The sequence below is a fragment of the Hippopotamus amphibius genome, chromosome 2 (assembly GCF_030028045.1).
Source record: "Hippopotamus amphibius kiboko isolate mHipAmp2 chromosome 2, mHipAmp2.hap2, whole genome shotgun sequence".
NCBI lineage: Eukaryota > Metazoa > Chordata > Mammalia > Artiodactyla > Hippopotamidae > Hippopotamus > Hippopotamus amphibius.
Window position 1 is genome coordinate 196460111 of NC_080187.1, and position 27403 is coordinate 196487513.

At 37.5% G+C, this 27403-nt stretch overlaps 1 protein-coding gene across 3 annotated transcripts in view; it reads left to right on the forward strand.

The window, feature by feature from the left end:
* The window catches only part of UNC13C (unc-13 homolog C), a 620639-nt gene that overhangs the window by 209896 nt on the left and 383340 nt on the right, over nucleotides 1-27403 (forward strand). For 2 of the 3 annotated variants that reach the window (XM_057724491.1, XM_057724492.1), the window contains 3 exons: nucleotides 21127-21205; nucleotides 22257-22262; nucleotides 23385-23456. In XM_057724491.1, coding sequence (XP_057580474.1) covers nucleotides 21127-21205; nucleotides 22257-22262; nucleotides 23385-23456 — 157 coding nt within the window. The remainder of the gene's footprint in view (nucleotides 1-21126; nucleotides 21206-22256; nucleotides 22263-23384; nucleotides 23457-27403) is intronic. The other variant, XM_057724493.1, reaches the window with a different exon arrangement.

The following is a 27403-nucleotide window of genomic DNA, read 5'->3' on the forward strand; positions in this document are numbered from 1 at the left end:
AAAAATCATCCTCTTAAGTGTACTGCTGAGCTTGCAAGAAAGTAAGGAAAACCCTCACAAGTTTCATGTGGAACTGCAGATCCAGAGAGACAAGTAAACAGAAGGTATCGCCTGCCCCGGGGGTGTCTGCTAATCTCAGAAGTTTAGATCTTTAGCTTTGGCAGTAAGTAGGCCATGGGAGAAAAGGACCTGGGAGCTCTGTTAATGAGACTTTGTAGTGGAGACCCATACAAAAAGCAGACCCTAGAAGGACTCATTTTGCAGGTAATAGAAAAAGAATATATATTCTCCCACTTATTTTATTAAACTAGTATAATTATGTTGGCCAAATCATACCAGGAAAATAGGAAGAAGAAAAGTTACAGGCCGTGTTCACTCGTGTGTATATAGAAAATTACTAATTACAGTATTAAATAGCATCTGACATTTTGTATAAAAAGATAACATATCAATCAAGTTAGGTTTACATAGTCTAACCTATACACGCTGATTCGAGGAGAAAAATTTTATGACCATTTCAATAGATGATGAATAATCATTCAATAACATTGGAAAACCCATTAGTAGTTTTGGAAAAAAAAAAAAATCCTGTTGGATTAGAAAGAAAAATTTCTTAACCTGATGAACTTATATAACAAAAACCTATAGGGAATGTCATGCTTAATGGTAAAAAAAAAAAAAAATTTCAGCCAGTAAATGAAGAAATAAGTCTGTTACAGCACTACCCGTATTCAGCACTGTTTTGGGAGATTCTAAACAGCACCATGAGAAGAGAAAAAGAAAAGCTATAATGTTTCAACAGAGGAAACAAAGCTTCCATTATTTGCAAATTATACAATGGTCTACATATAAAACTCAAGTTTGAAACAAATTATTAGTTTTAATAAGCCTGTTTGGAAAGAATACTGGAGGGGCTTAATATACAAAATTCAACTGCATTTCTGTTTATTGGCAACAAAGAGTTAGAAATTCAATTCAATAAAAAGGAAGAATCTGCAATGCTAATATGAGTATAAGGACCATAGGAATAACCTAGTGGATAATATTTGTGCTGTTTACAGAAAAACACAAAACTTAACTGAAAGCCCTTAAAAAGGATGTAAATAGAGAGACCATGCTCATGCATAGAGAATCCAATGGAAGATATCAATTATCTGTAAATTGATAGAGTTAATGTAATTAAAATCTCAACAGGTTTTGAAACTTAATTGAAAAGGTGATCTAAAACTATTATGGAAGACAGAAAGGAAAATAAGCTATCACAGTCCTTAAGAAAATGAACAAGGTAGAGGCACTTATCCTGCCAGTTAAATAACAGTTAAAAACTCTAATAATTAAAACAGAATAGTGTTGGGGAAAACAAGGGAATTATTATCAGAAAATGTGGAATAGTTACCTCTGGAGAAGAGGGATAAGGTTGAGGAGAGGCAAATAATATTGGAAACATTTTTTAAACTAAGCAGTAAATACAAGAGTGTTTATTTTTATGCCATATATAGTCACCCACATTATTACATATAACTTATTTCTTAATAACAGTTTAAATCACGTGAAAATAATTTAATCCTAAAATAAGCCTTATTCTTTTAATAATAATATTTTAACATTTGCTCTCAGACTTCTTAAATCTTAGCATTGGGTGATAGTAGAAGTAATGGTTCCTAATCCTGATTCATCATCAGAGTACTAAAGGATTTTTTAAAATATGTATGTCATGGCTCTCTCTAGGTCTCTAATCAGAATCCTGCTACATTACCTCTTGCGTTGGGGGAATGTGGTAAAGGGAGTGATGATTGGTAGTGCAGTTCTCTGTTTTAAAAACCAAACGCATACTATCTTCCATTTATTTTAATTCTTGAGGTGGTTTTGATGATCCCCAGTTAAGGGAGGCTTGGTTTTTTTATTTAGTTCATCCTCTGCCACAATGTAAGATTTTTTTTTTTCTGCTCTATCATAATAGTCAATATATCTCACCTTGTCTGTTTCCATTGGGAATGAGCTCATTCAACAATCCTTCCTCTAGCTTTAAGTTCTTATTTTTCAAAAGTGTTAACAATGAGAAAAAAATGAGATGCTTTTTGTACCTCTCTTAGCATCATGCCTTATGCCTGGCACACAGGGAAGGCTCTATAAATATTAGCTATTTCCCACATTTGTTGTAGTTATAGAGATTGGTGATGATTCAATTTCTAACTGACTGTCATTTCCACCAATTGGTCCTAGTTCTGCTTTCTAGAGCAACAGAGAACAGGTGTCTTTTCACTGTCGTGGAACTTGTTCTTTAAACATTTAAAGAGTCTTGTCATATCACTTTTGAGTTTTCTCTACTTTTTGCAAAATATCTGTAGTCCTTACTGTCAGGAACTCAGGTGAGCTGGAGCAGGGGCAGGGGAGAGCTGAGCTTCTAGGTCTCCAGAATAGCTGATTTAAGCAACAGCCAAACAAGAAAGAGTTAAGCCTTTAACCACTTACTGTGATGGTTATAAGTAGGAGTTGAAAACCGGAGAAAGTGCTGATTCTCCCTGTTTCATTTCCCCCGTGGAACACTGATCGAGGGGCCTGGGGACCAGTACAGAAGTGGAAGTTCTCACTGTTGAGAGAGCCCATTGCAAAGGGTTTCAACAGCTTTATTGACCCTGAGGTGTGTGTTTAGCAGGGAAGAAAAGAGGAACAGGTTAGAGGTGGAGAAGTACTGAGCACTGAGTCAGAGTAGGGGAAAAAAAGTATCTTTAAGGTTTCCATCTCCCTGTAAGGAGAACTTGAGAGGCACCTAAAGAAGACCTCTGCCCAAGGCCTCAGAGGGGCCTAGGAATGAAGTCCCCAGAGCTTGAAATTTAAATATGTGAAAGGCCGTGACCAAGCGGGGGACTGAGTCCTTGACTGCACCTCTCTCAGAGATAGCAGTGCCTTGGCTGTGCACCAAGTCTGATCTGGGGAGAGCAGTTTCCCCCATGAGGGTCGCCCCTTAGAGCTTCATAACAGCCTATGGTCAGGCCTTAAAAATCACACATAGGTGTGTAACTAGGAACCAGACTCCTCATTTACAGCCATTTAGAGTATGATTCTGCAGGCAGACCCCTCACGTTTCCAAGCCCCTTTCTCTCAGTGTGTTATAGGGCATGACAACATAGGGAGGGCATATATTGTAGTATTCCTTTAAAATTCTGTTACTGGTGAGGTAGGAAAGCAATTAAATCAGTTTAAATTACAGCTGGGTTTCTGAGAATGTATGACTGGTGTAAGATTTAACTAGGCATATCTAAGGACAAATTTCTTTAGCTGAACTATGAAGTTCTTACTTTGAGGGATCAGGGTATAATTTAATTTTCTATCAAGCATTTACTGTCATCTAAGATAACAGAATATAATGAAATCAATGATATTAAAGTATTAATGCCTAGCAGATTGAATTTATAGTAAATACTCAATTTTCTGGAGTACCATTATTCCTGATGTTATGCTCTATACAAAAACTCAAAAATTACCTTCCTGAAAATATTATTGGTAATGATTTTTCTCAGTCTTTTTGTTCTGTAATAGTATCTCTCCTTCTCTTTGTGCTGTTCATTTACCACCCACTTGTTGTGCCTAAATAGATCTTCATAAGGCTCCTACCCCTCATCCTCCAAAGAACTTAAGTTCTCATTTATATAAATAGAAGTTATTTTCCATAGCAGCAAAGGTTTGCATTTTTTTCCCACTGGAATTATTCTGAACTCACCTCCACCTTCTTGAAGCAGTTCAATATAGCCTAACATCCCTCACAGAAAATGGTTAACAAATTGCAATATTAAGTTGTCTGTTTAGACATTTAAATGTTGCTGGTTATTAGAGCTCAGACCATGAATCAATACTCATAATATTTAAGGACTCTATCGCTTTGCTCCTCCTTCCTAGAACAGAGCAGATCATCCTCATAGTTGGGCAGTAAACCAGAATCAGGTGAAGGAAATGCCTGTCAGATATGATTCTGCCTAGACCAGACAGTAAATTGCATTAGTTATTTGTGGCACTTGTCAGCAAATGTAACATAGAAAGGAGTCTCACAGTGCCTCTGATACATACAGTGAATATTAGGAGTCCACTCTTAGTGTGGTCAAAGAAACAATCTGGAAAATGACAGCAAAGTGAAACTGCAAGGCAAGAGCTCTTGCCTTATGAAATTGCTCTGGCAAGAACACAATTCATGAATGTCAGAAGTCTATGATGTGGTGACCTCCGGTTATGTTTATAACTCCCAATAGAAAGCCTTGTGCTGGGGTTGTTAAAAAATAACCCATCTCTAATGGAAAGTAAAACCCAAGGAATCTGAAATAGCAAGAATAACTTGAACCCTAAATAAAAGTTATGACTGAAATTTTGGATCTCTCAATATGAGAATTCTCATTCTCGTACAACACAATGAGCCAGTTAAAAGTATCAGTGACACCTCGTCGATGGCGGTGATGACAGTGACGATGGTGACGGTGCTCATCAAGAATCAGAAGAGGAAGGACAGGAGTGGAGCAGAACAAGGAGAAGGTTAGGGGAGGGACAGAAGAGAAGAGATGATGGAAACAAACATGCCCACTGGAATTCTACGATTCACCAGGTATTTGAGGGAATGGGATAACGCATGTAAGTCAGTTATCTAGAAAACCCAAGTGCCCGTTAGAGATACCTAAGTAATTAATATTTTATGCTAACAATTTAGATTAAGTATCTTTCTAAAAGTATTACATACATCTCTGCCTTCTTAAAATAGTTAGTACATAGTATTTGTCTTTACTTGAAATGGCTGAGGTCACCATTGTGAATACCAATTGCCGATGCAATGGTTAGGTGCATTGACCCTGAAACCAGACTCCCAGGTTCAAAACTCAGCTCTGTGATTGGTAGTTGTGTGATTTTGGAGCAAGATACTTAACATCTTTGTACTCCGGTATGCTAACTTATAGGGATAATAGTAATTCTATCCCATAGATCTATTGTATGCATTAAATGAGTTAATGTGTGTAAAGTAGCTATAACGGCATCTGCACACAGTAAAAGCCAAATAAATAAATATTATTTTTGAACAGTTAATGGTTGTTTACTCATTCGCTCCCATAACATTTATTGAACACCTTTGTGCTGGGCATAGTTCAAGGCACTTGGAGACAAAACAAAGATCCTGCTCCTCGTGGAGCTTGAATTCTTGTAGGGGTGATAATGAGAAATCAACATGAGTAAATTGTGTAATGTGTAAGATGGCCGTAAGCTGGATAAAGGGGGTTGGGAGTGTGAGGTGGGGGTGAATCTTGGCAGGGGAGTAGAAGTTTGCATGTTGCAGTATTAAATAGTGGTAAGGTTAAGCCTCATTGAAAAGATGAGATTTAACTAAAAACTTATTATATCACATAGAATAAATAGCCCTAAGTTATAGTATTTTGAGTTTTTGTGTTTGCTTCTCAAGGAAAAAGTAAAATTGCTTTTTGGTTCTCTACCTGTGTACTACTTTTGGCCTCCATATATTTATGCTTATCCATGTCTGTCTGTGTGGGCAAACAAAAATGGAACAAGGAGTCTTGCTTTGTGTGATTCAGAGTCTCCAAGAGAGAAGCAGGTTCTTTGTCATGAATCTATGGTTAACGAGATTCTCTGGACCGTGAGCACCTTGCCCTCCACCTCCTCATGGCTCAGGCTCCGGGATCCTGTACTGAATGCAGTTGTCCCTGGGATACTGCACTCCTGTCTTCAACCCGCGTCCTGAAGCCCTCTGCCCTTGTCTCACTCCACTCTAACTGTTTAACTGTATGGAGGTTTACATTGCCTCAGGAAAGAGGGTTTCAGGGTAGAACTGGAGGTATATGTCCCAGAAACCCAAAGAGGAAAAGAAAGGTATTTTCTAGCTCTCCCATTTGAAATTCCTTATTAATTTTATTTAATGTTAGAGGAGATTATAGGCCCTCTGGAGCCCCAATTCCATACTCCAATTATAAACTCTCCTAAATCGTCCAAAGATAGAGTGAAGAGTCTGTCACATGTTAATCAATACATGTTTATTTCATTAAAAGTATGAGTAAGACACTGTGTTTTGTAACTACTTGACTAATATTATTTAAATCAATTTTCTGCCATTTAATAGCTATATTAACTTTGAACAAATCATTTAACTTCCCTGAACACAATTTCCTCTTCTGTAAAATAGAAATAATAATTCCTACTTGAAAACTTACTGTATTACAAAGACTACTTATAAAGAGTGTATTACACTGACTGCTCTGTTGTTGGTTTTGAACAAATTGAAGAAATGTTTAATATCATTATATTAAACAAAAACTTACTAGACTAAAATTTTTTGTCTAGCAAAACAAGTGTTAATTTTTCTAATCAGTGATTTTGTTGAATGTCTTTTCTATCTTGGTTCTTTCAATTAGCTGCTTTGTCACTAATTAGATGATTAATGCTCCATCTACCAGCATGATCATGAAGGAGGGTTATGTGGCATAAAATATTTACCTTTTAATGAAATTCAATGCTGTACCATAGTTTTTTTTCATGATGATAGATTCAAGCACTTATGACACAAATCTTTCCTGCTTTGTACTGCTTGATGTAGCTTTGTGTGTTTTGGTTGTGTGAAAATCAGTGCTTTATAATTACATGTATTTATAAATAATCACATATCAACAAGCTTATATGTCTCTTGAAGACCAAGAATTACCTTATTTTATATCCTCCATGTCAGGAACTGTGAAGGGCCTGATATTTTATCCTACTTACTAGTTGACAAATTAACCTACCATAGTTTCATAGATGCTGGAGGAAGACTTGCTCCTGGATCAAGACAAAGAACTTCATTACTCATGGCACAGCAGAGGGCATGAGTTTCATAGTTGCATCTGTTTCTTTTGTCCCCTAAGCTCCACAGGGTAATGTGGTCACAGACCTAGGTGGATCAGGGTACACAGTGGATTTGTGTCAGTTTTTGAGCTTAGGAAGTCCCAATCTTTTGCAACAAACAAGCCAAATTTTGCCCCAGAGGGAGACACTGTATTTACTCTACTGGTCAGCACACAAATCTGGCTTCTACTCCAGAAGAATACAGTATCTCTATATGCACTCCACAAACATCTGTGAAAGGTTAATCCAGAACAAGAGTCAGTCTCCACTCACAAGATGTACAGAGTGCAAGGGACCCATGAACAGTTGTCTCCCAGCACTCCGTAGCATTTTATAGTCTAGGTACACAGTAGGAAATCAGTAACTGTTGAAATGAATGAATTTGACCAGAGAATCATGAAGTCATTGCTGAAAACGACATGACTATTTATGTGCCCTCTGTGGTGATTTCCCTTTCAATTGAGTTTCTGAGGAAGATGCTAAAAACTCATATAGTTGTACAAAGATGATGTTGAAAGATACTGAGGGCCCACATCAGTCAAAGATAGAGATAAATGGGAACAAAGGAGTTAGTTCAGTTAGTAAATTGTCAAATTATAGGAGTTCCTTACTGGGAATATTAGCAAGAGTTGTGATTAGTGGTCTGCTGGTAAGTGTTTTACAGCTGGCTCTCCACTAAAAAATGAGGCCCTAATTTGTATCACTTGCCTATTTTCCTGGTCTAAGTAATCCTACCATAGCCAGTTTCAAGCTATTAAAGTGACATTGCTGAATGTGGAGTTGGGGAAAGATGCATACAATCTGCTCTCCAGAGCCATGAGACCAGCTCCAGTTGTGTTGGATAAAATGGAGGTAATAGTACCAAATGTCCTTTCCCTCAACTCTCATTTTTAGTCTCAATGTTCTTTCTCAGTATAAAAAAGTGTAATGAATGCAGTGCTAGTGAGACTTCTAGGGATATATCGTATTTGATAAATCTAGTCTTAGTTGCTTTTTTTTTTTTAAGCTCTTTATTGGAATATAATTGCTTTACACTGTTGTGCCGGTTTTTGCTGTACAACAAAGTGAATCAGCTGTATTTATACATATATCCTCATATCCCCTCCCTCTCGCGACTCCTACCCACCCTCCCTATCTCAGCCCTCTGTCATCACCCATCATTGAGTTGATCTCCCTGTGTTATGCAGCAGCTTCCCACTAGCTATCTGTCTGACATTTGGTAGTGTATATATGTCAATGCTAGTCTCTCACTTTCTCCCAGCTTCCCCTTCACCCCCCACCAGAGTCTGTCATACAGAGTGAAGTAAGCCAGAAAGAGAAAAACAAATACCGTATGCTAAGTCATATATGTGGAATCTAAAGAAATGGTACTGATGAACCCAGTGACAGGGCAAGAATAAAGATGCAGATGTAGAGAACAGACTTGAGGACACAGGGTCTTCGTTGCTTTTTCTAGAGAAAATCAAAGGGATTAAGTTTGCATGACAGCTGCCTCGCCTGTGAGCAGGACTCAAATCAGGATGCAGCCTCAGCTTGCATCCCCTATGGTAGTATTTTGATGGGTGCAAACGTCTATTTTCCCTCATATGTTGCTCCCAGGTAATAAGGCAAGAGGTTAGAGTACACTACATCTTATTGACTTATTCACTCACTCTTAAGACCCATGTATTTTATGTGGGACCCTAATTGTCATTGGCTCAGATGATTTATCTTGCATAAGGAGGCAAAATGACCAAGTTGTGATTCCAGGAACTAATATATCCTGTGGCCAGCACTTGCCTGCCAGTTGAAGGATGGCTGCCTTTGTTCCGTTATCATATTGCTTGCACTTTACAAACTTGACATGTATTGGGAGCATGATGAGATGAACCCAGAAAGGTAAGTTGCTGAGTTCTTGTACCAAACTTTTGAGGAGAGATCCTCAAAAGTTGTGATAAATGCATGGACAGGCAGGCATGCAACTAAGGGAAAAATTCAGGTAGCTCTTTGTGTCATTTTTGTGTTAATGACCATATTGAGAAACATGCCCATTCTCAAGCAACTATACTTAAACACCACTGGCCAGATGATTCTTGCCCAAATCCAGAGACTCATATACAGTCATTGAAAACCGGCTCCAGGATCAGCACATGCTGAGGGAACATTGCTGATCCTGCACCTGATAAGGTGTCCTCATAGGAGCCGAACAGAACAGACAAGGTCTTCCCATTTTCTGCTTCTCCAGTCAGCACAGCCAACCCCCCCACATCTACAGAGTTTGGGTTCCTCCCTCTCCTTTCCATTCTAATTACATCTATATTTGTTTGTTTGAAATACTGGGTTTAAAAAGTGTTTCTAGAAAACTAGTGTGACAGTCTGGTAGCCAGAGTTGATGACACATTAAGTTAAACCTAGATGGATTTGCCTTTGTTTAAATAACTGTAATTACGTTTGGCTGGGTGTGTGCTTTTTAAAGCTTCATTTCAATTCCTGTAACTCTACCTGAAAATGCAAGGTTATACCCATCAGGAACAAACAATACTTATTCTCTATTTTAACTCCCAACTGCATTGGGTAGGTAAAGCGCTCCTATGCTAAGAACAGTAAGAATAACGTTTTGGATTAGAAAAATAATGACTTCATTTGTTTTTCAATTTTCAGAGAAGCATACTTGCTGGAATAATAATCTTTGTTCTAGATCCTGAGGCAGATGAGAACTGGGAGGGTGTTTTGATTTCTAATTACTCGAGATTCTAAATATATATGTTTATTTGCCTTAAAAAGGAATGCCTAAAAAATCACTGAATTCTTCCAATCATTAATTTTACTCTTATTTACTAAGTAGTATGTGTACCAATACTAATATGTGTCAAATCCTATACTAAATATTAGAGGTGAAAAATAAGTTGTGTATAGTTCCTGTTTTTGAGCAGTCTGTAAACTGAAATATCAGATATGAGCAAATAACTATCATTATAGAAGGAGTAAATTGAGTACAGTGATAGCATGGTCAAATTGGTCCTTGGCTATTAAGTAAAGTTGTTTAAGATCATGCAGTTGAATTTTGTTAACTTCGTAGGCTTCTAATCCCTTGTACACCCCTGGGAATTCATTCCTCTGAGTACCTTCATGAGTCGCAAAGGAATGATTTTTCAGCAAATGGACAAGGTAGTGAAGCCACTTCTTAACTTGCTAAGCATAACAGGTGGTTATGTTTGAAACTCTCATAAATATGAGACTGTTGCTGAGTCCAGTGGTGCCAGAAGTCTTCCAGTCATAGGACATGAGATCCAGGGAGTCAGAGCACAGATGAAGCTTTTGAGGGAGAGAAGTAACAAGCTTGGAATCAGTGGCTAGAGAAACATTTTTTAAAATAAATAATTGATATTATAATATTCTGTCCCTGCATATTTGTTTCAGTCGGAATCCCTCCAACACCCACTTCCTGGTTGGCAATTCATTAAACCAGTACTTGGCATATATTTACTGTTTCTCTAAAAGTATATTTTAATCCTACTGCAAGAATTCTGTAAAATCCCTTAAAATAATGAGACAACCAGGGGATAACACATCACCAGGCCTTGACTTGGCTGTCTCGTCTGTGAATGGGATTCTTCCTGAGATACACAGAGCCTGAGTTTTCTTCACTCTGTTCTTTTCCCTTTGTGGTCAGCAGGGCCTTAGGGTCTTTCTTGGTATGATCTATCAAAGCTAGACCATTGGATAGGATGTGTCTTTATTCTGAGCCAAAGTCTATGTCATGCTTTGTGTTTCTGTTATCATAGAGCAAACCATAAAAAGGATTCACAAAACATTGAGAATAAGAGAGGACTTGGCAGTGAAAGTCTGGCAACCACCTAATGGTTTAGCCTCTGTCTTTAGGTACTACCAGTTTTCATTAGTGATGGGAGGGGGGATTGTTAAAAAACTAATTTTCATTATTGATAGGAGACGGATTATTAAAAATTTCAAGGGATTAAATATGCAGCATATTTCTAAAGAACAGCATGATTAAAAGGAATCCGCGGTTTCAGCTTTGAGAAATGTAATTTCTTTGCTATTGGATATTTGATTGTATTTAATGGCCTTTAAGTAAAGCGTATTAAGAAGCTGATGTTTCATTAACTTATGAATGATTGTATTTTATAAACTATGTATAAATGAATGCAGAGTTTTTCCAGGGAGAGATTACTAAGAAAATTAGCTTTAAGCCAAGGAACAGTAATACACACAATTTCATATTTTCTATAGCTTTGTGCCACAGAAGCCTAGTTTAGGAGTTTAAAAACTAAAACCCTAGATCAAGACCCTATGTGGCATCAGTTTTAACTAAAAGGGCATTTTTTTCCAGATAATAACAATTGCTTAGTCATGAGAAAGTTTGGGGGCTGCATTTTTTGTGTGTGTTTTCTGTTGTATAGTATGTGATGTTATGAGTTTAATCTAGGTGCAAATGATGTTATGGGAGGGGTAAGAAAGGTTTTTTTGTGTAAGGAATTGCAGGCCTTAGAAATGCTATATTTTCTATTTGATGAAATAAGGAAATGAGCCCTAGAAGATACATATAATAATCGAGTTGTTAGAAGTTAACCCCTGACACCTGACATTGGCCCTGTAAGACTAACATTGAGAAATTTTCAGGGGAGTGTTTAACAGCTGTATTTTAGGTTTTCACTTCTGCAACTCATTGTACTAAAACCTAGTACCATTTGGTTGTTTTGCTATGAAAAGTATTTTTAATAATTAGAAATATAGCCTGCAATCCCCTTTACTATCAGAATGGTGAATATTTTACATCCCCTTTATGTCTTCAAAAACTTAAAAATGACATTAGCTTTTGAAAAAATCAGGTAAAAATGAATAATGAGGTAGTCAGCACTTCTGAAACCATGTTTCAAAAGAACAAGGATTTGAAAGGAAAAGCCTGCTTACAGTACTACAGAGCATTACAGAGTGGTAAGAGGTCAATGCCTAGGAAAGGAGAAAGTGATTTAGTAGAATACAAAGGCTCCCCTTGACAACGAGGCCATTTAGTCTTTAAAATATTATAGCAATTTGAATTGGGAATTTTACCAGAGTTCATAAAATAGAATGAAGGGATTGAAAAAGAAAGTGGTGAAACCACCTCAGTCAAGACCCTCATTAAGGAATCCAGAATTACTGCAGCAATCTTTTAGACCATCTCTCTGTCTCCTTTATCCGTCCTCTAATCCATCATGGACAGCAATGCCAGACTGGTCTTCTTAAACCATTGCTTTCATCATGTTAGTCTCATGGCTATGTACTTATAGCAAGATGAATGTGGCAGTTCTGTTCACGATAAACTAAGGATAAGGAAGTTAGTACTTAGAAAGTCAACGGAAACAATTCCAGATAAAATAAGATAAAATTCACAACAAAATTGTGGTGATGCAAATAACAAAGAAAGATACAAATGAGAGAGAATGTGAGGAAGGAAAAGAGACTGTGACACATAGAAATGGACAAGGCTTGATGTCTCCTGGATATTAGAAGCGAAGGAGAGGGAAGGGCATCAGTGATGGTCTGGAGCCCTAAAAATGTCTAACTTGCTGCTGTAAGCTGGGTGTCTTAGACAAGTATTTAAATTTTATGCAGCTCAGTTTCTGTATGCCTAAAATATAAGACTGTTGGAATATATAATTTCTTAGGTTACTTAAGTTTTACAACTTGAATTAGCTGTTAGTAAGGATTTTAAGCCTCTGCAACTGGGGAAATGGTGATAGTATGAAAACTGAGAAATCAAAAGGAGACATCCAAAAATATTTGCAAGAAAGTTAATTGGTTCTAAAATGGATGTTTTTACTTAAAAGTGCTGACAAGTTTGTGGAAATATTCAAGAACACTTAAAAACTATTTATTGATAGCCACCATGCTTCAGGCACTCAGCAGAGCAAACATGCTCCTTACATAAACAAATTTACCATATGAACTAGAGAAAGAATAAGAGAATGAAAGCAAGAAGGAGAAAGGAAAACATTTAAAAATGATGGCAATTCGATATGCCAGTTCACTATTTTATTAACACATGCCCAGAATGAGCAAGAGGTTGAAGATAAGAATATGCTCTACCTGATAAGTTTCATTTCCCTCTGGCCTCTCAGATGGGAACAGCATTGTCCCACTGCACATAATTTTCTATATTTTTATGCAATCATGGCCTCTAAACTCAAGCCAGTTATCGTCACCTCTTGCTATCTGTGGAAGATTGGTTCCAGAGCCCTCACAGTTACCAAAATTTAAAGATTCTCAAGCCCCTTATATAAAATGGTGTAGTGTTTGTGTATAACCTATGTATATCCTCCTGTATACTTTTAATCACCTCTAGATTACTTACAATAGCAAGTAGAATGTAAATGCTATTTATATAGTTGTAAATGCTATGAAAGTAGTTGCCAGCACATGGAAGGTTCAATTTTTGCTTTTGGGAACTTTCTGAATTTTTTTTCCCAAATATTTTCAACCCACAGTCGATTGAACCCTGGGATGTGGAACTGATAGATATGTAGGGCTGGCTCATCTCATTCTCCACCAAGGAACTAGTGATCACTCCAATGCAAAAGGAAATAACATCTGTATCAATTTTATTAAGAGATATCATGTTGGTCTCTAATGTAGTTCCCTCCACAGAGATCATCAGTTTAGAGGACTGGATGTAATTGTCAATAAAGACAAACATTCTACTTTATGGGCACAGCTCAGAGAATCCAGGAAGTAATGAAGAGAAGATAGAGGAGTCTGGAATGATTAGTACTGAGGAGAATCTTTATGCTTTGAATTTTATTTATGTTTTAAGTCAGGGCTTAGACAGCTATTTGAGAGGATAAAAGCAGTGTTTTTCAAGAGTAGAACTAACAGAAAAAAATGAACTTGGTTGGGGCACCTGTGAGAACTTTGTCCAACATAAAGTTAAATAACTGGGACCGTGATTGCAGATGAAGGTTAGGCAAGGACTAAGGTCAGCCAGGATGCATGCTCAGCAGGGCTGAGGTGCTAACCAAAGCAAGATCAGCAGAGAAAGGAAGTCTAGACCAAAGCTGAGTCAGAAGAGGAAGTTAACAGAGCTCAGAATACCGCATGGAGGACAATCGCAGCTTTGGCTTTCTGCCCTTCTCTTTCTTTAATTCTTTAAGTAGATAGCTACCCACAAGTACATGTCTGCCTGAGACTGTTACTAATCTACTCCTTCACTGGAGGAATGTAAATACCTGTAGGGCAGCAGTAGGCCAGCAAACATTCGATCAACTTCAATAATGTTCCTGTCTATAACAAGTTTATAATAAAATAATTGCTACCAATAACACACAAATCTACTTACACATGTTTTTTCAATCAATGCTCCCAACAATGCCACTACAAAGGCAATTTTTGCATTTTCCATGTGAGTTAATTAAGGTTCATAGAGGTTAAAAAATATTTACTGGTTGAGTAACTAGGCTCTTGTCTTCTTCCAATGACTAAGTCCTTGCCTGCTAACCCACTTCAGTGTGTGGTCCTTAACTTTTGCCCTTGTCCACAGGCTTCTGTCTTGTTCCTTCCAGGTATTATTTCAGAGATAATCTTACATTCTAAACCAAGGCTATGGCTTGCTTAATGTCTCATCTCTCCAGTGTCAAGGCCTACTCACTTGACCTTCCACATTTCAGTCTTCCCTGCTACATGCCAGAGTTGGCTCTAGGGAAGCAGAGATGAGTAAGATTTATTCTCATTTTTCAGAAAACTATATCCTAGCAGGGACATCCATGTATACAAACAGAATGTGGTCTTACGGGGTTATGGCAGAAGACTTAGAATAACTGTTCTCAAATGTTTTTCTGCCCCAGTTCAACCAAAAAGTCCTTCTCTCAGTAGCAAATATTTAATTTTAACCCACACAACTGCTGAGAAGCTTGTCTTAAAAGCGGGAGCCATGATCCTCCCCCATTCTTCCTCCCCTCACTCTCCAGCCCCTCCCACTGAGCATCCTGATATTGAGGTCACAGTCAAGTAGAGTTGGTTTTGATGGGGAGGATGTACTTACATCTGCCTTATGGATTGATGAGCGTTATGTTTACATTTCATTTGAGAGGTAGGTAGGTGTTAGCTTATGCCACTCAGTGAGGAGGCCAGTATCAGTAGAGGAAATAGCAGAGTAAAAACAGACAAGTAGGGAGTAGTGTGAAGCCTCCGTGGATCTACAGGAGTTCAAGATGACCAGAACAAGGAAGTATAGGGAGAGTAGAAAGAGATGAGACTAGAGGAAAAATCATACCTTACTGGGATGTAAAGGGTTTGTTCTATATCTTGTAGACACTAAGGCATATTGAGTATCTTCAAATTTGTGTTCTAGAAAAGTCTCTCTGTTGGTGATGTAAAAAAAAAAAAATGGGCTGGCAAAAATTCTAAAAGATCAGTTAAGATAATAAAGCCTGGACTGGGGCACTATCAATGGAAAAGTTCAGGAGGGAGATAGCAGAATTGTTTTATCTATAATGTACATTTTTATACTTTATATCAAGTGGAGTTGAATCTTAATAACTGATGGTGTCTTAAAAACATTGGTAGCCAAGCAGCAGTTGTAAGAGTTCACAAGCCTGCACACTTGTAAACTTAGTTAAAAGTGCCCTGGGAAAGTGTTATTTTATTGTTATTGCTGGTGGTATGGCTAGACAATTGCAATCTCTTAATGCTTCAGTTTAGAAAAATAAGGATGGTTTGAGGAAGGATTGGAGTCCTGTTTGTCTCCTTTGATGTTTTTGGTAAGGTTGAGAGCCCACTAGCACCAAAATCTGTAGCAGAATCGTCTGCTTCTTGGAACACAAGAGACAGTAACGGAGAGCTGTTTTCCATAATGCCCAATCACCGTTGCTCTTGATGGCTTAAAGGAAAGTAATTTGGAAAAAGTCCCAGACAATGACAATTCTGAGAGTAATTCTGAAAACTTGAACTGTGAATGAGCAGTTTCAGGAATAACAATTCGTTTTACTTATATTTTCCTTTTCATATATAGAAAAAATATATATGACATGACAGGAATCTATGCTGTAGACAAAGTCACTTAAAGAGGGCCCTTTCAATAAGTATAAAATTTAAATTCTAATTGCTAAGAAAGCATGGTATCAAATTAATTTGATTTTTTTAACAATGATATAGAAAATAATGCTTGATCTTATGCCAGTTGATATCTTAGTTTTGGTGAGTTAAAGAATCAAAAAATCTTTAGGAATTGGTGATTGCCTGGGGGGAGGGAATCATCAACTACACAAACATAAATACTCATTCAGTGTTGACAGTGATGGCAATCTTTTCCAGAAAAAAAAGGAAAATATCCCAAATAACATATCCTAATATGCTGCAGGTGAATAAAGTATGTAACAATCATCAAGAAAAGTGTATTAAAGTGTATATAAAATAGATCATGTTAAGCAAAAAAAGCAATATACATCATTGTATGTTTATCACTAAATAATGAAATAAATACAAAGAGTTGTTTTTAAAAGTCTGAGAGTACAGCTGTATTAGAGGAGAGGGAGTTATTATGATTTATTGTTAATCTTTTACATTGCCTTAATATTCCATAATGCTAAAAAGAATTGATTACATAGCCCTGCCCAATAATTGCCTTGGAAACACAGAAATAAGCAGAAGCACTATGATTTGTTTTTTTCAGACCTATAGTCTTCAATTAATTTAACAACTCCTTTGGATATAAACAGAGCCTACCAATTTTCTGATTTGTAATGGAAATCAGCAAGTCTCTGAATATTACTAATTAAGCATCAAGCATCCACACATGGAAATAGCGCTTCTTTGTTCCATAATCAGAAAGTACTACTTTCAGGAAACCTGCTTGATAGTTTTCATACAATACTCTCCTGGTGCCTTCTTAGAGTTCTTTTCCAATCTGTATAGACTCAGTATGTTATCAGATCAATTTTAGATTAAAAATAATTACTGTGTACTTAGTAAAATCAGTTTTGCCTCTTCTATCTATGTATCAGATTGCTTAAAAATTACAGAATACTATATATATCTTTTAAACAATTTGTATTTTTTTCTATAACAAGACAATTAACTGAACCTGAGTCAAGGTATATAGCCATATATTTTTATACTCAGATTTTATTAAACTCAGTAAACTCCTTTTAGTATAATTATGCAAAGAACTAAAAAATAAAACCATGAAAAATATGAAGACTTTCTAATAGAACAAATGTTGTATTAGAACACATCTCAAATTATCCTATAAAATTATATCCATCGTCCATATGTGATCATTGACTTTCCAGATATTTCTGTAGATCTCCTCATTCTCTTATCTCATTTGTAATGCCTGTAGTCTAAAAAGGCTCCCTTTTCTTCGGGAGAACACTTGAATATCTGGAGAGGAACCACTTGGGGAGGATTGGAACTATCTTATACAGTGATACAGGGTTTCTAATCTGAAAATCATACCCTTAGAATACATTTTTTTAAATTCAAATACTAGCATCACCTCTAGGTCAGCTAGGACAGGTCTCTGATTTCCTCCTACCAAAAAAAATATTAGTTATTAGTTATTAAGAACATGAGGTTTGAGGCAAGACACTCCTGCATTGGAAATCAAGCTCTGCCAGATATTTCCAGGCCTTGGGAAATGGATCAATTTAAGGTTTATTGAAGGTACAGTGGGATTAATGGGAAACCTCAACTCATTATCTTGTAAATGTGGAATAATGTAATCATGTCAGCAGTACAGTATGGTAATCCACATCCCGGCAGGGCTAACCCTGACTTCAATCATGACCTTTGGGATGGTTCTGAACTATTATTCTATGCCTCCATTTCCTCATTTGTAAAATGAGGGAAATAATTGTACTTCGTTGGATTTTTTTGAGAATAAAATGAGGTAGTATTTGTAAGTATTGGCTATGATGGTTAGCATTATATCTGGCTCCTGGTAAGCCCCACATAAATATTAGCTAAAATTCTCTGGTTTGCTGACTACAGTTAGAGGCAGCTTAATCCAATCAGCTGTACCAGAAAGGGTTGAACTCAAACAGCTTCCTCCCTAGAATTAGATTTCCCTTCAGAATTACTCCTCTGCTGTTGCCTGTGTTGATGACTCCCTCTGACCTCCTCCTCATCAAGCCTAGCTCATTTCTTTAACTGATATCCATGAACTTGACCTTTTGCCTGTGAAGTCGGTGATTTACTTACCTGCTGTTCTTTCCAGGCGTCACCATTTTTTGTTGTTGTTGTTATTTCATCGCACTCAAATCTCTCCTGGTTAGGAGGCCTCTCAACAAATATTACAGAAAACATTTAACATTTGTGTAGAGCTTCACAGTATTTACCAAGCACGTCTCTATTCATGAGGTGAGGCTGTTAGGGCAGGGTTTTTGTTTTGTTTTTTTGTTTTTTAAGATTCAGATTTGAAATAAAAGCTTTATTATGACTTGATGGATAAGCTCATTAAAGTATATGTTTATATAAACTCCTTATAGTAGTGATGAGAATATAAACATATAAGGAAACACAACCTGATAAAGAACATTTTTGAGGGCTATCTGTGAAGGTTAAGAGAACATTTTTATTGCATTTTTATACATTACAAAATATAGGTTTAACGAAATTAAATGACAAGCTCAGATGGGACAGAGATGAATTTTGGATCTGTGTCTTGTAACTGGGCCTCAAGTTTGGCCTGGGTCCTTGGATATCTCTGTTTTGATGAGACAGCATAAGGGTGAAGTGTGAGGTTCAAGAACATATAAATGTGTAATTGATTCCTGAATCTGTGAATATATAAGGTTGCTCAAAATTCTAGGTTGGCTTGGGAATTTAAGTTTCGTGAGAAGGAAAACACAACGAAAATAAATAATTTGCTATTGATAGGAAGAAAACACATGATTCATTTATATCACACTTGGCAGTTTATAAATCACTTTCTCAACCATTATCACAATTGAATGTGTTTCTTTACAAAGTTATTAAAGTCATATTATTTAGGAGTCAAAACATTTCAAAACACTTGGAGGCAGTTAGTGTGATTGCTATGTAATGTGGTGGAAAGACATTTATTGATGTACATTTTATGCCATTATTATTCTGTTCTCAGAGGAGAAAAAGTAGAAACCGCTTGGAATCAGAGCCTTAGATTGGAGAAAACGAAACTGGAGAAATCCTTTTAGAAACCCACTCACATAATCCTTTTCTCATGTATTTGATGTTTGGGATGTGGGAGGGTCAAGGCAGGGAGAGAGGAAGAATATGAACATAGGACAGGCGGGTAGCAAGACTTCACACTGAGAGAGTAGTAGTCTTTGTGAAGATGACTGTCGAGAAGAAAAAAAATTCACTGCCCTTTCCCCCTTCTCTACTCTGCAGTTTCTTGCAGTTCATAAGAAGATGCTGCCAGTGATTCTCTTGTGATTGCAATTCTTGATCTCTGACTGTCATGGTGACTATCACAGCCCTTAACCTAGAGAGTGTCAGTTGGCATTATTCTAGAAAATGATGGAAGCTGTATTAACCCCTTTTTCACAGGTTCAGTGGTGGACCACTTAAATGTCATCTCCCCTTACCACACTTTCTCCCTTCTCATCTTTTATGTCTTCCCCCTATTCTTTCTCTCCTCTTCCTTGATCTCTGCCCGGCCATTACTCATGTCCTGTATTCTATGATCTACAGGTAACTTTTAGTTCAAGTGCATGACCTTAAGTATAATTTGTTCATCACTGACATCCTTCCTACCCATGTGCAGTGGTTTTAATATTTCACATTTATTACTGCATTTGGTCCTCATTTTCAAACATGTAAGTTATGGCATTATTACTATTACCATCTTATCTTCATTAATATTTCGCCTTTATTAATATTTATTTGAGTTGAATAATGCATTTTTGTCAGTTGCCCAAGATCACCAAATTAGTACAGCTGGAAGTATTTGAATTAAGACTGTGGCTACAAAGAGAGATCCAACACGACAGAGGTTTCCCTTTGTTAAATTAAGCAACAGGAATGAAGAGACAACCCCTGTGTCAGTGACAACTGGATAATAAAATGCTGTGATAATCTAGTATGGGCTGTTGTAGCCTATTCCAGTGGCAGAGCAGCCCAGCTAAAACCCAGCGGTATGAACTGTGGTGTTTCCGGTGCAAAAACTGACTCTCAGCTAGAGGTTAGCAGGAGTTTTGCATTCCAAGTGAGAGGAAGAAGAAGCTGTCATCGGTGATGTTAGCACCTTTTTGATTGTATAAAAAGACTAGTTTTGATGCAATAAAAAATCAAATTCAATCTCCTAAACTTATTTTAATAAACATAAATATTAATATATTTTTAAATTATTTTAAACTGCAAGTATGGTACAAGTTATTATAAAAACATTGAACATTACCAAATTTATAACATAGGGAGAGTCTTCTCTTTTTCTCTCACCCAATTTCTCTCCACAGAGGTAACTATGGTTTACCTATTTGGTGAATATATTTCTAGATATTTTCCTTGCATATATAAACACACACACAAATGTGGGATCATATGAAACATAACAACATGCAAACTTGCTTTCTTAACATACTATAAGTATTTTTTCATATATACACATACATATTTACCTTATTCACTTAATGATTACACCCTTCCCATTGTAGAATATACTGTAATTCAATCAATATACTGTTGCTAAATATTTAGGTTACCTAGCTTTTGTTGTTACTACAAAAAACAAAGTTGCAGTGAATATCCTTGTACAGCAACTTATAATCTTGTGCATTTCTCTTTGGACAGTTAGATAAGTGGAAATCCTGGTATTGGGATAATCACTAATATTTTAAATGTATCTGTAAATCCTTGAGATGCCACTTTGGCGTTCAATCAGTGAAGGTGCAATATATGCAAAAAATGATATTTTCACAATAAAAGTAATTTTTTTTTACCATTTAAGACAGACCAAACCTTCACCGAAACTGGTTTGGTTCTGTTTCTTCCTCGAGGTGCAAAGTTCCATATACCTAACAATTTTGATTATCCTCTCTGTGGTAAAGTAAAACAATGTGTCAAACCAGGCCATGTATAAAGTTTCAAAGTATGGAACTATCCAAGAAGGCAAGTGATCACTATGTGTGGTAGTGAGTCTCTCCTTTTTGGGCAAGGTCCTTGAGTCTTGGATCTTTGCTACTGTCTGAACCAGCATGGCAATCCTTTAACTTTTTTTTTCCCCCAGCCTTTTTACTACAAATAGTGGAATTTTTCTTATAGGAAGTCAGTCACCCATTGAAATCATTCCTTCTTCCCCTTTTTCAGAGCCGGGCGGGGACTTTACGGTATTGATAGCATGCCAGATCTCAGGAGGAAAAAAACGCTGCCTATTGTAAGAGATGTGGTGAGTCACTCCTGTTTAATTCATTTTGATTGCATGCCTTGTCTTTATCTTTATTAGATGTCATATTGTCCTTCTCATTAAATGCCTAGCCTGTAAATATTTCATAGAACAAAACACAGAAGAAGCTGGATGCTAGCAAGAGTTATACTTAATTTCTTTAAAATCCATTAGGTGGAGGAAATAACTCTAACCTTTTGACAGCTTTTGATATTAGTTGAAATTAAAAATTGAGTTAAAATGGCCCTGTAATTGAGCGAAAAGAAATCACACAGCATGCCAAGGGGGCAGCGGCAGCTGGGCTTTGATGTGCTCAGTGTTATAAATGACCACAAGTTTACTTTGCAGTTGAAGGCTAGATTTTAACGTCTTCACCTTAACCCAGTAAACTTTAATACTTTATGAAGCATGCAGATAATATTAATCAATTCTTTATTCTCTTATATTAAGGTCAAGTCTAGCCAAGTTAATAAGCTGTTCCACTCTCCAAAGAAAATCATGGCTTCCAAGTCATCAAAACCTTTATTAACCCTGAATATAACTCTGAGCAACAAACTCTCCTATAAGGAAATATGCTGGGGACTGCTCAGAGATGCAAAGAATTGATAATCGTATGTAATAAATTCTGAAAACAAATAGCCCATCAACATGAAAAAGAAGTGTTTTCTGTCGTTCACAATGTTTTCATGTTTTTCTGGAGGCATATTCTTAATAGTTTATTCTATGAAAATATATTTTCCCCCACAGAAACTGAAGTTTCCCTTTTAGCGACAATGTGCACAATTTCTTCATTCCAGTAATTTTTAATTTTTGCTCTGAAAACCTTCATCTGAAGGTCATCACTTTAGTTTTAAATTAGGAAAGACAAAATCTTGCCTGGAAAAATCTTATGCTGCAAAGCATGATATGTCTGTACAATTAGCTCAGTTTCCTGCCATTATAATGTGACATTATTTTTAAGTTGTTAGGCTTATTTAAATTATTATACTCTTTTCTCACCTGTCATATGTCTAATTATTTATATTTTGTCTTCTCTGTCACTTGGACACTTCAGGCCATGGTAAGTGACTTTCAATTTAATTAATATCTGGCAATCTTCTCAAATCTACACTGCTCTTATTCATGGGATCAAAGAGGGCAAATGGAGAAATAAAGAGACGTTTAAGAACGAGAGGTTTGGGTTCTCCAAGAATTTAACATCTAGTTCAGTTCTGAAGGACAGACCAACTTGTATAAACAACAGGTACAAACACAAACTGAAATAAAATAAAAACATAATTTTAGGGACAGTAGTTGTCAGAGATGGAAGATCATCCTTTGAGGTAAGTCCTCTTTGAGTTTAAATGGTAGGGGTGGAGATGGATGGAAAGTCATCTCCTTGCTTAGGACTGTACTGAACATAACTGGGCACAATGGCTTTGTAGCGCCAAGGAGATACATTTCTGACCAGATGCATTATTCCACTGTGACTTCCCTTTGTTCCTAATGGGAGAGAAGATTTAATATTCCCATATAGAACTCCTGATTTCCAGAGTTCTCTATAGCACCATCGAGTATATTATATTGTGTATGTTTCAGGTGGGAGCAGCATAATGGTTCTATTTTATAGGGGAAACTAAAAGGGATGTGACTCATTTAAAATCACCTAAGTTACCAACATTGAGTGAAGAAAACAAATCTGGGAATGCTGACTCTCAACTGATAAAATGGACACTAGGAAGAAAATATTCTGCCTAGATATGGAAGCATATTCCAGGAAATTTTGGACAACTCAAGAAGCATCTAGTTCCAGTTGTGATTCAGGGCTATCTGCTGGCTCTGTATCAATGGTCATGTTTGATGAAGGAATGTGATTATAACCACCTTGGGGAAAAATAATGTCTTAGAATCCTCTTGCTAGCCTAGAAACCTTGGGCTGTAAGCCTGCCTTGCTGGGCCTCAGTTTTATCATCTATAAAATGCACGGCCTAGGTTTAAAGGGACTTTTTCAGCTTTAATGTTCTGTGATTCCACATTCTGGACAAACTGGCTGACTACTGAAAATGGTAGGGCCCTCTTGACTGAAGTGTGAATAGTGATAGTCTATACTCTTACGTTTTCATCACCTGCCGAGTCATAGGTACACAGCAGTTACCTCATGTATCAGTAACTCACAATTTGGCGTGTGTTTTCTTTTTTTAAGACCCTGGCTGCTCGGAAATCTGGACTCTCCCTGGCTATGGTGATTAGGACATCTCTAAACAATGAGGACTTGGTAGGTACAGAGTCAGTTACTAACTATGCATTGATCATAGTCTGGGGAAAAGCATTCTCCTTGGGCTGCCTGTTTGTTATGCTTATTCCGAAGTTCTGGGAATAACTGGGAACATGGGGGATAGTCTGACCCTAAACAGATTTTCTCCGGGCCTCAGCTGCACGATCGTACAAATTATCCTGTGCTGCTCAAATATGCATGTACCCTCCCGTCCTTACAAATGCTCTTTCATCCTAACACAATTTGCTTGTTCTTGTCCACCTAAAAAAAATCCTACTAAATTTTTACATAGTTCATGTCTTGCCTCCTTTCTGAGGCTTTCCCAAACACCCTCCTCCCCTTCTGGTTCAATGATTAGTTTCTTCTGCTGGGCTTTTCTAGCATTTATTCATGACCTCCATAGTATAGTATGGTATAGTATGGTTAAGAGTGAAGGCTGCTTGGGGTGCAAACCTTCATTCTAGAAACTAAATTTACCACTAAATTAGCATTGTTATGTCTGACAAGTTATGTAACTTCTCTGAGCCTGAGTTCTCTCTTATGTATAATGAGGTGATAATAATACAGAAGATTAAGGGAGTAGATGAATGTTTAATACACTGCACAGTCTAGAGTACAGTAAACAAGAAATACAAGCTAATGATTTTATTATTTTCGTTACTACAATTTGATTATTTTGCATTAGCCTTTCCTTTTAGACTCCATGAGGGTAGCACTATATCTTGTTTGTTGTTCTTGTTAAATATTTTCATCCCTATTGTTTAGTACACTGTGGCATAAGAGAGATGCTCCATCAATTCTTGTTGAGTGAATGAACCAACATGATTAGAAGGTACAAGTAGGTTGCAAATAACTAGGTCAGGGCTTCTTGAATTTGTCTCATTAGAGTCAACTGGGGGAGCTTTAAAACACACGGATGCCTGGGTCTCAGTCCCATGATTCTGATTTAATTGACTTCAAGTATAGCCTGGGTGGAAGGTTTTATGTTTTGTTTTGTTTTGTTTTTGTTTGCTTTGTTGTTGTTGTTGTTGTTATTGTTTTAAAAAACTCCCATGCGATTGCAATGAGCAGCGGATGCTGTGCCGTGGTAACTGCAGCCTGCGCAGCCCCTCTGCTGGGGCTTTTATCCGAGACGGTTTATCTGTGTCCTCCTTTACTGCAACTATGTACTCCACCTCCCGCAATTTTAGAGACTTTGCCATTCTTAGAGAGTAAAAATGTGGCCACTATTGTTACTTGTTTTAAATTTCTATACACTTGCCATTTAAACAACATTATATACATTTATATTTTTCCTTCTCCCTGTCATTGTCCTCCTCCACCCACAGCCAACCTTTCCTAAGTATCTATCAGCAAGCCCCCGCCAAACCCCAACCCAATACACATCAGGGATAGTACCTGTCCACTTGAATGTATGGGTCCTACAGCAAATTCAGAACATTTTGTGTTGCGCCATAGGATTTTTAAAATATGGCTGTTTTCCCAGGGGCTTATTCTTATCTACTGGGTTTATGATGCCATGTAATATTTTCAGTATAGTTTGGATACATGAGAGAATAAACTTTCTCTGGTATGTGAGAAAGCCTCCTATTGCTTGCTGAATCTCAGAGTATCCAGTCTTTTGCTTTTGAGGAAATAGTAAAGGTGGAAGGTTTTTATTGATAGACTCCTAGACTGTTCCTTTTCTTATATTTTAAAATATGCCTTTTGGTTTAAAGCACACTCATTCCTATGAAAAGTTAAGAGGAAAACGATAAAATTAGAGGAGTGCTGCTACATTTTCTGAGGCTCTGACGGAGAGCATACCCTCACTTTATGGTTAAATTAGCTATTGATCTACTGTTCCTTTACATAAAAATATCATTTTGCTTCTTTAGTTTCGGAAGGCCTATGGAAAAGATTTTTCTGTGGGGTGTTGGGTGGATGAACGGAGTCCATCAGTTCCCTCCATAACTCAAAGCCCATTTCCCTGGGGCCCGTGTCTCAAAAAGCAAATGAAATATGACTTCTGTACAACAGGCATATCAAATGTCAGTCTTGACAAGCTGTCACATTAAGTCATTACATGGGTAACTAACATAAATTCTGGAGCAAATACTTTCTACTTCCCGGTGCCGTGAGTCCCAGGCACCCTCAATGTGAAGCATGAAATATTTGCCTTTACGTGAAGAAAAATGGCTTGGCCATGTGGAAGATGGGAGCCCTTCTATTTTAATTAAAGGGATGTGTGATAAAAAGCTCAGTCATCTCTTCCAAGGAAGGAAAGGGCTATAAAGTCTGATGCAAGATGACTGGGTGAGCCAGCACCACCTCCATTGACACACCATCGGCAGTGGGCAAACTCTTGCCAGGCGCCCCATCCATCCCTAACTGCCCCTCACCATGAGGAGCTACTGGGGCTGATTGGGAATCTCAGTCTAATCAGCCCTTAAGGGCTACAGCCTGTAAATATTCCCACCTGGTTTAATAACACAAGGATAACAATCTAGTATCCATATTACCACAACAATAATCTGCCCAGCAGTATACTGCTCAGTTTTGTGCTTGCTTTCTCAGAGGGAGTTTCCTAGGTTTAGACCCAACAGTAGCACAATCAAAGTAAATCCATTCAATATTTCAACAAATATCAATTGACTGTCTACTATATTTCAGGCACTGTTTCAGATTTTGGAAATAAGGCAGAGAACAAGTCATCTAAATATCCCTGCTGTCATGATGCTCATAGGGAGAGGGGAGCTGAGATACTATGTGTTGTACCCACCGTTGCCATAGTTCATTGTAGAAGCTTTTAGTAGGCAGGGGTATTTAGACTAAGACAGGCTTAGGTGATGGTTATGGGAAACTCAGACAGAGTGAGGAATCCAAATCGCCAAGGCTAAAAGAGATTCTAGAATACCATTTGTTCTACCTAGGTTGATGTCCATGTTTAGGAGGCTGGCCTAAGGGTAGGCTTATAGGGATTCTCAGTAAGGGTTGATTAGTCTAGGAGGGTAGAGGTCCTTCTTCCAATAATAGGATTCAGGCCACAGAAAAGGGACTGGCAAGAACTAGGTGTGGAAGTAGATCAAACTTGGGCCCTGTTCCTAGCATGACACTAGAAAGATACAGGAAAGGAAGAAGCAAGTCAGAACACTTGTCTGGTGCCTGGGGTTCTGTCTGGAAGCTGCAGGCTCACAGTTCACCTAGGGACTCTGGACTCCTGCTCAGGAACAGCAATCCTTTCAAGCCACGTGAATAAGTGCTGAAATGATATGGCCTGAGTTTGAATCTCAGCTCCACCTCTTACTGCCTTTGAGAACTCATTTCTTAGTTAATACACTTTGTCTCCCTGAAACTTGCTTACCTCATCCTTAAAGTAATGTAATAATACTTATCTCACAATGAGAGGGAATTAAAAGAAATGTCTTGCCCGGCACAGCAGTGCCAGTCAGGGCAGTGAGGTCGGGACTTAGGATGAAGTATCTAGAGTACACGCTGAGCCTGGTGCTTCCCTGTTGCCTTTGCAACTAAGGGGCAGATTGCAGGGAGTATTGACAGGACAGTCATCAGCAATGACACGAAATACACAGATTATCTCTTAGTAGTATTGCTATTGGTCCTGCTTCTTTCCTTCCTCAAGAGCATGGTCCTTGGCTTGAGAAAAATGTTGGTGCAAGCCCACCATTTACTAGCTGAGGGAACTTGGGCGAGTTTCTGAAATTTTATTGGCCTCAGTTTTCTCATATGTTTGCTAATTATGTAAGATTTTTGCACCTGTATTCATTAGTAAAATGGCCTGTGGTTTACCATGTCTTTGAACAATTGTGGTGTCAAGAATAATCTAATCTTATAAAATAAGCGGGGGAGCTTTCCTTTTTGTCACTTCTCTGGGATGATCTGCATAAAGTAAAGTGTTGTTAACCTTGAAAGACTGAAAAAACTTGCCTCTAAAACCATCTTGTAAGTTT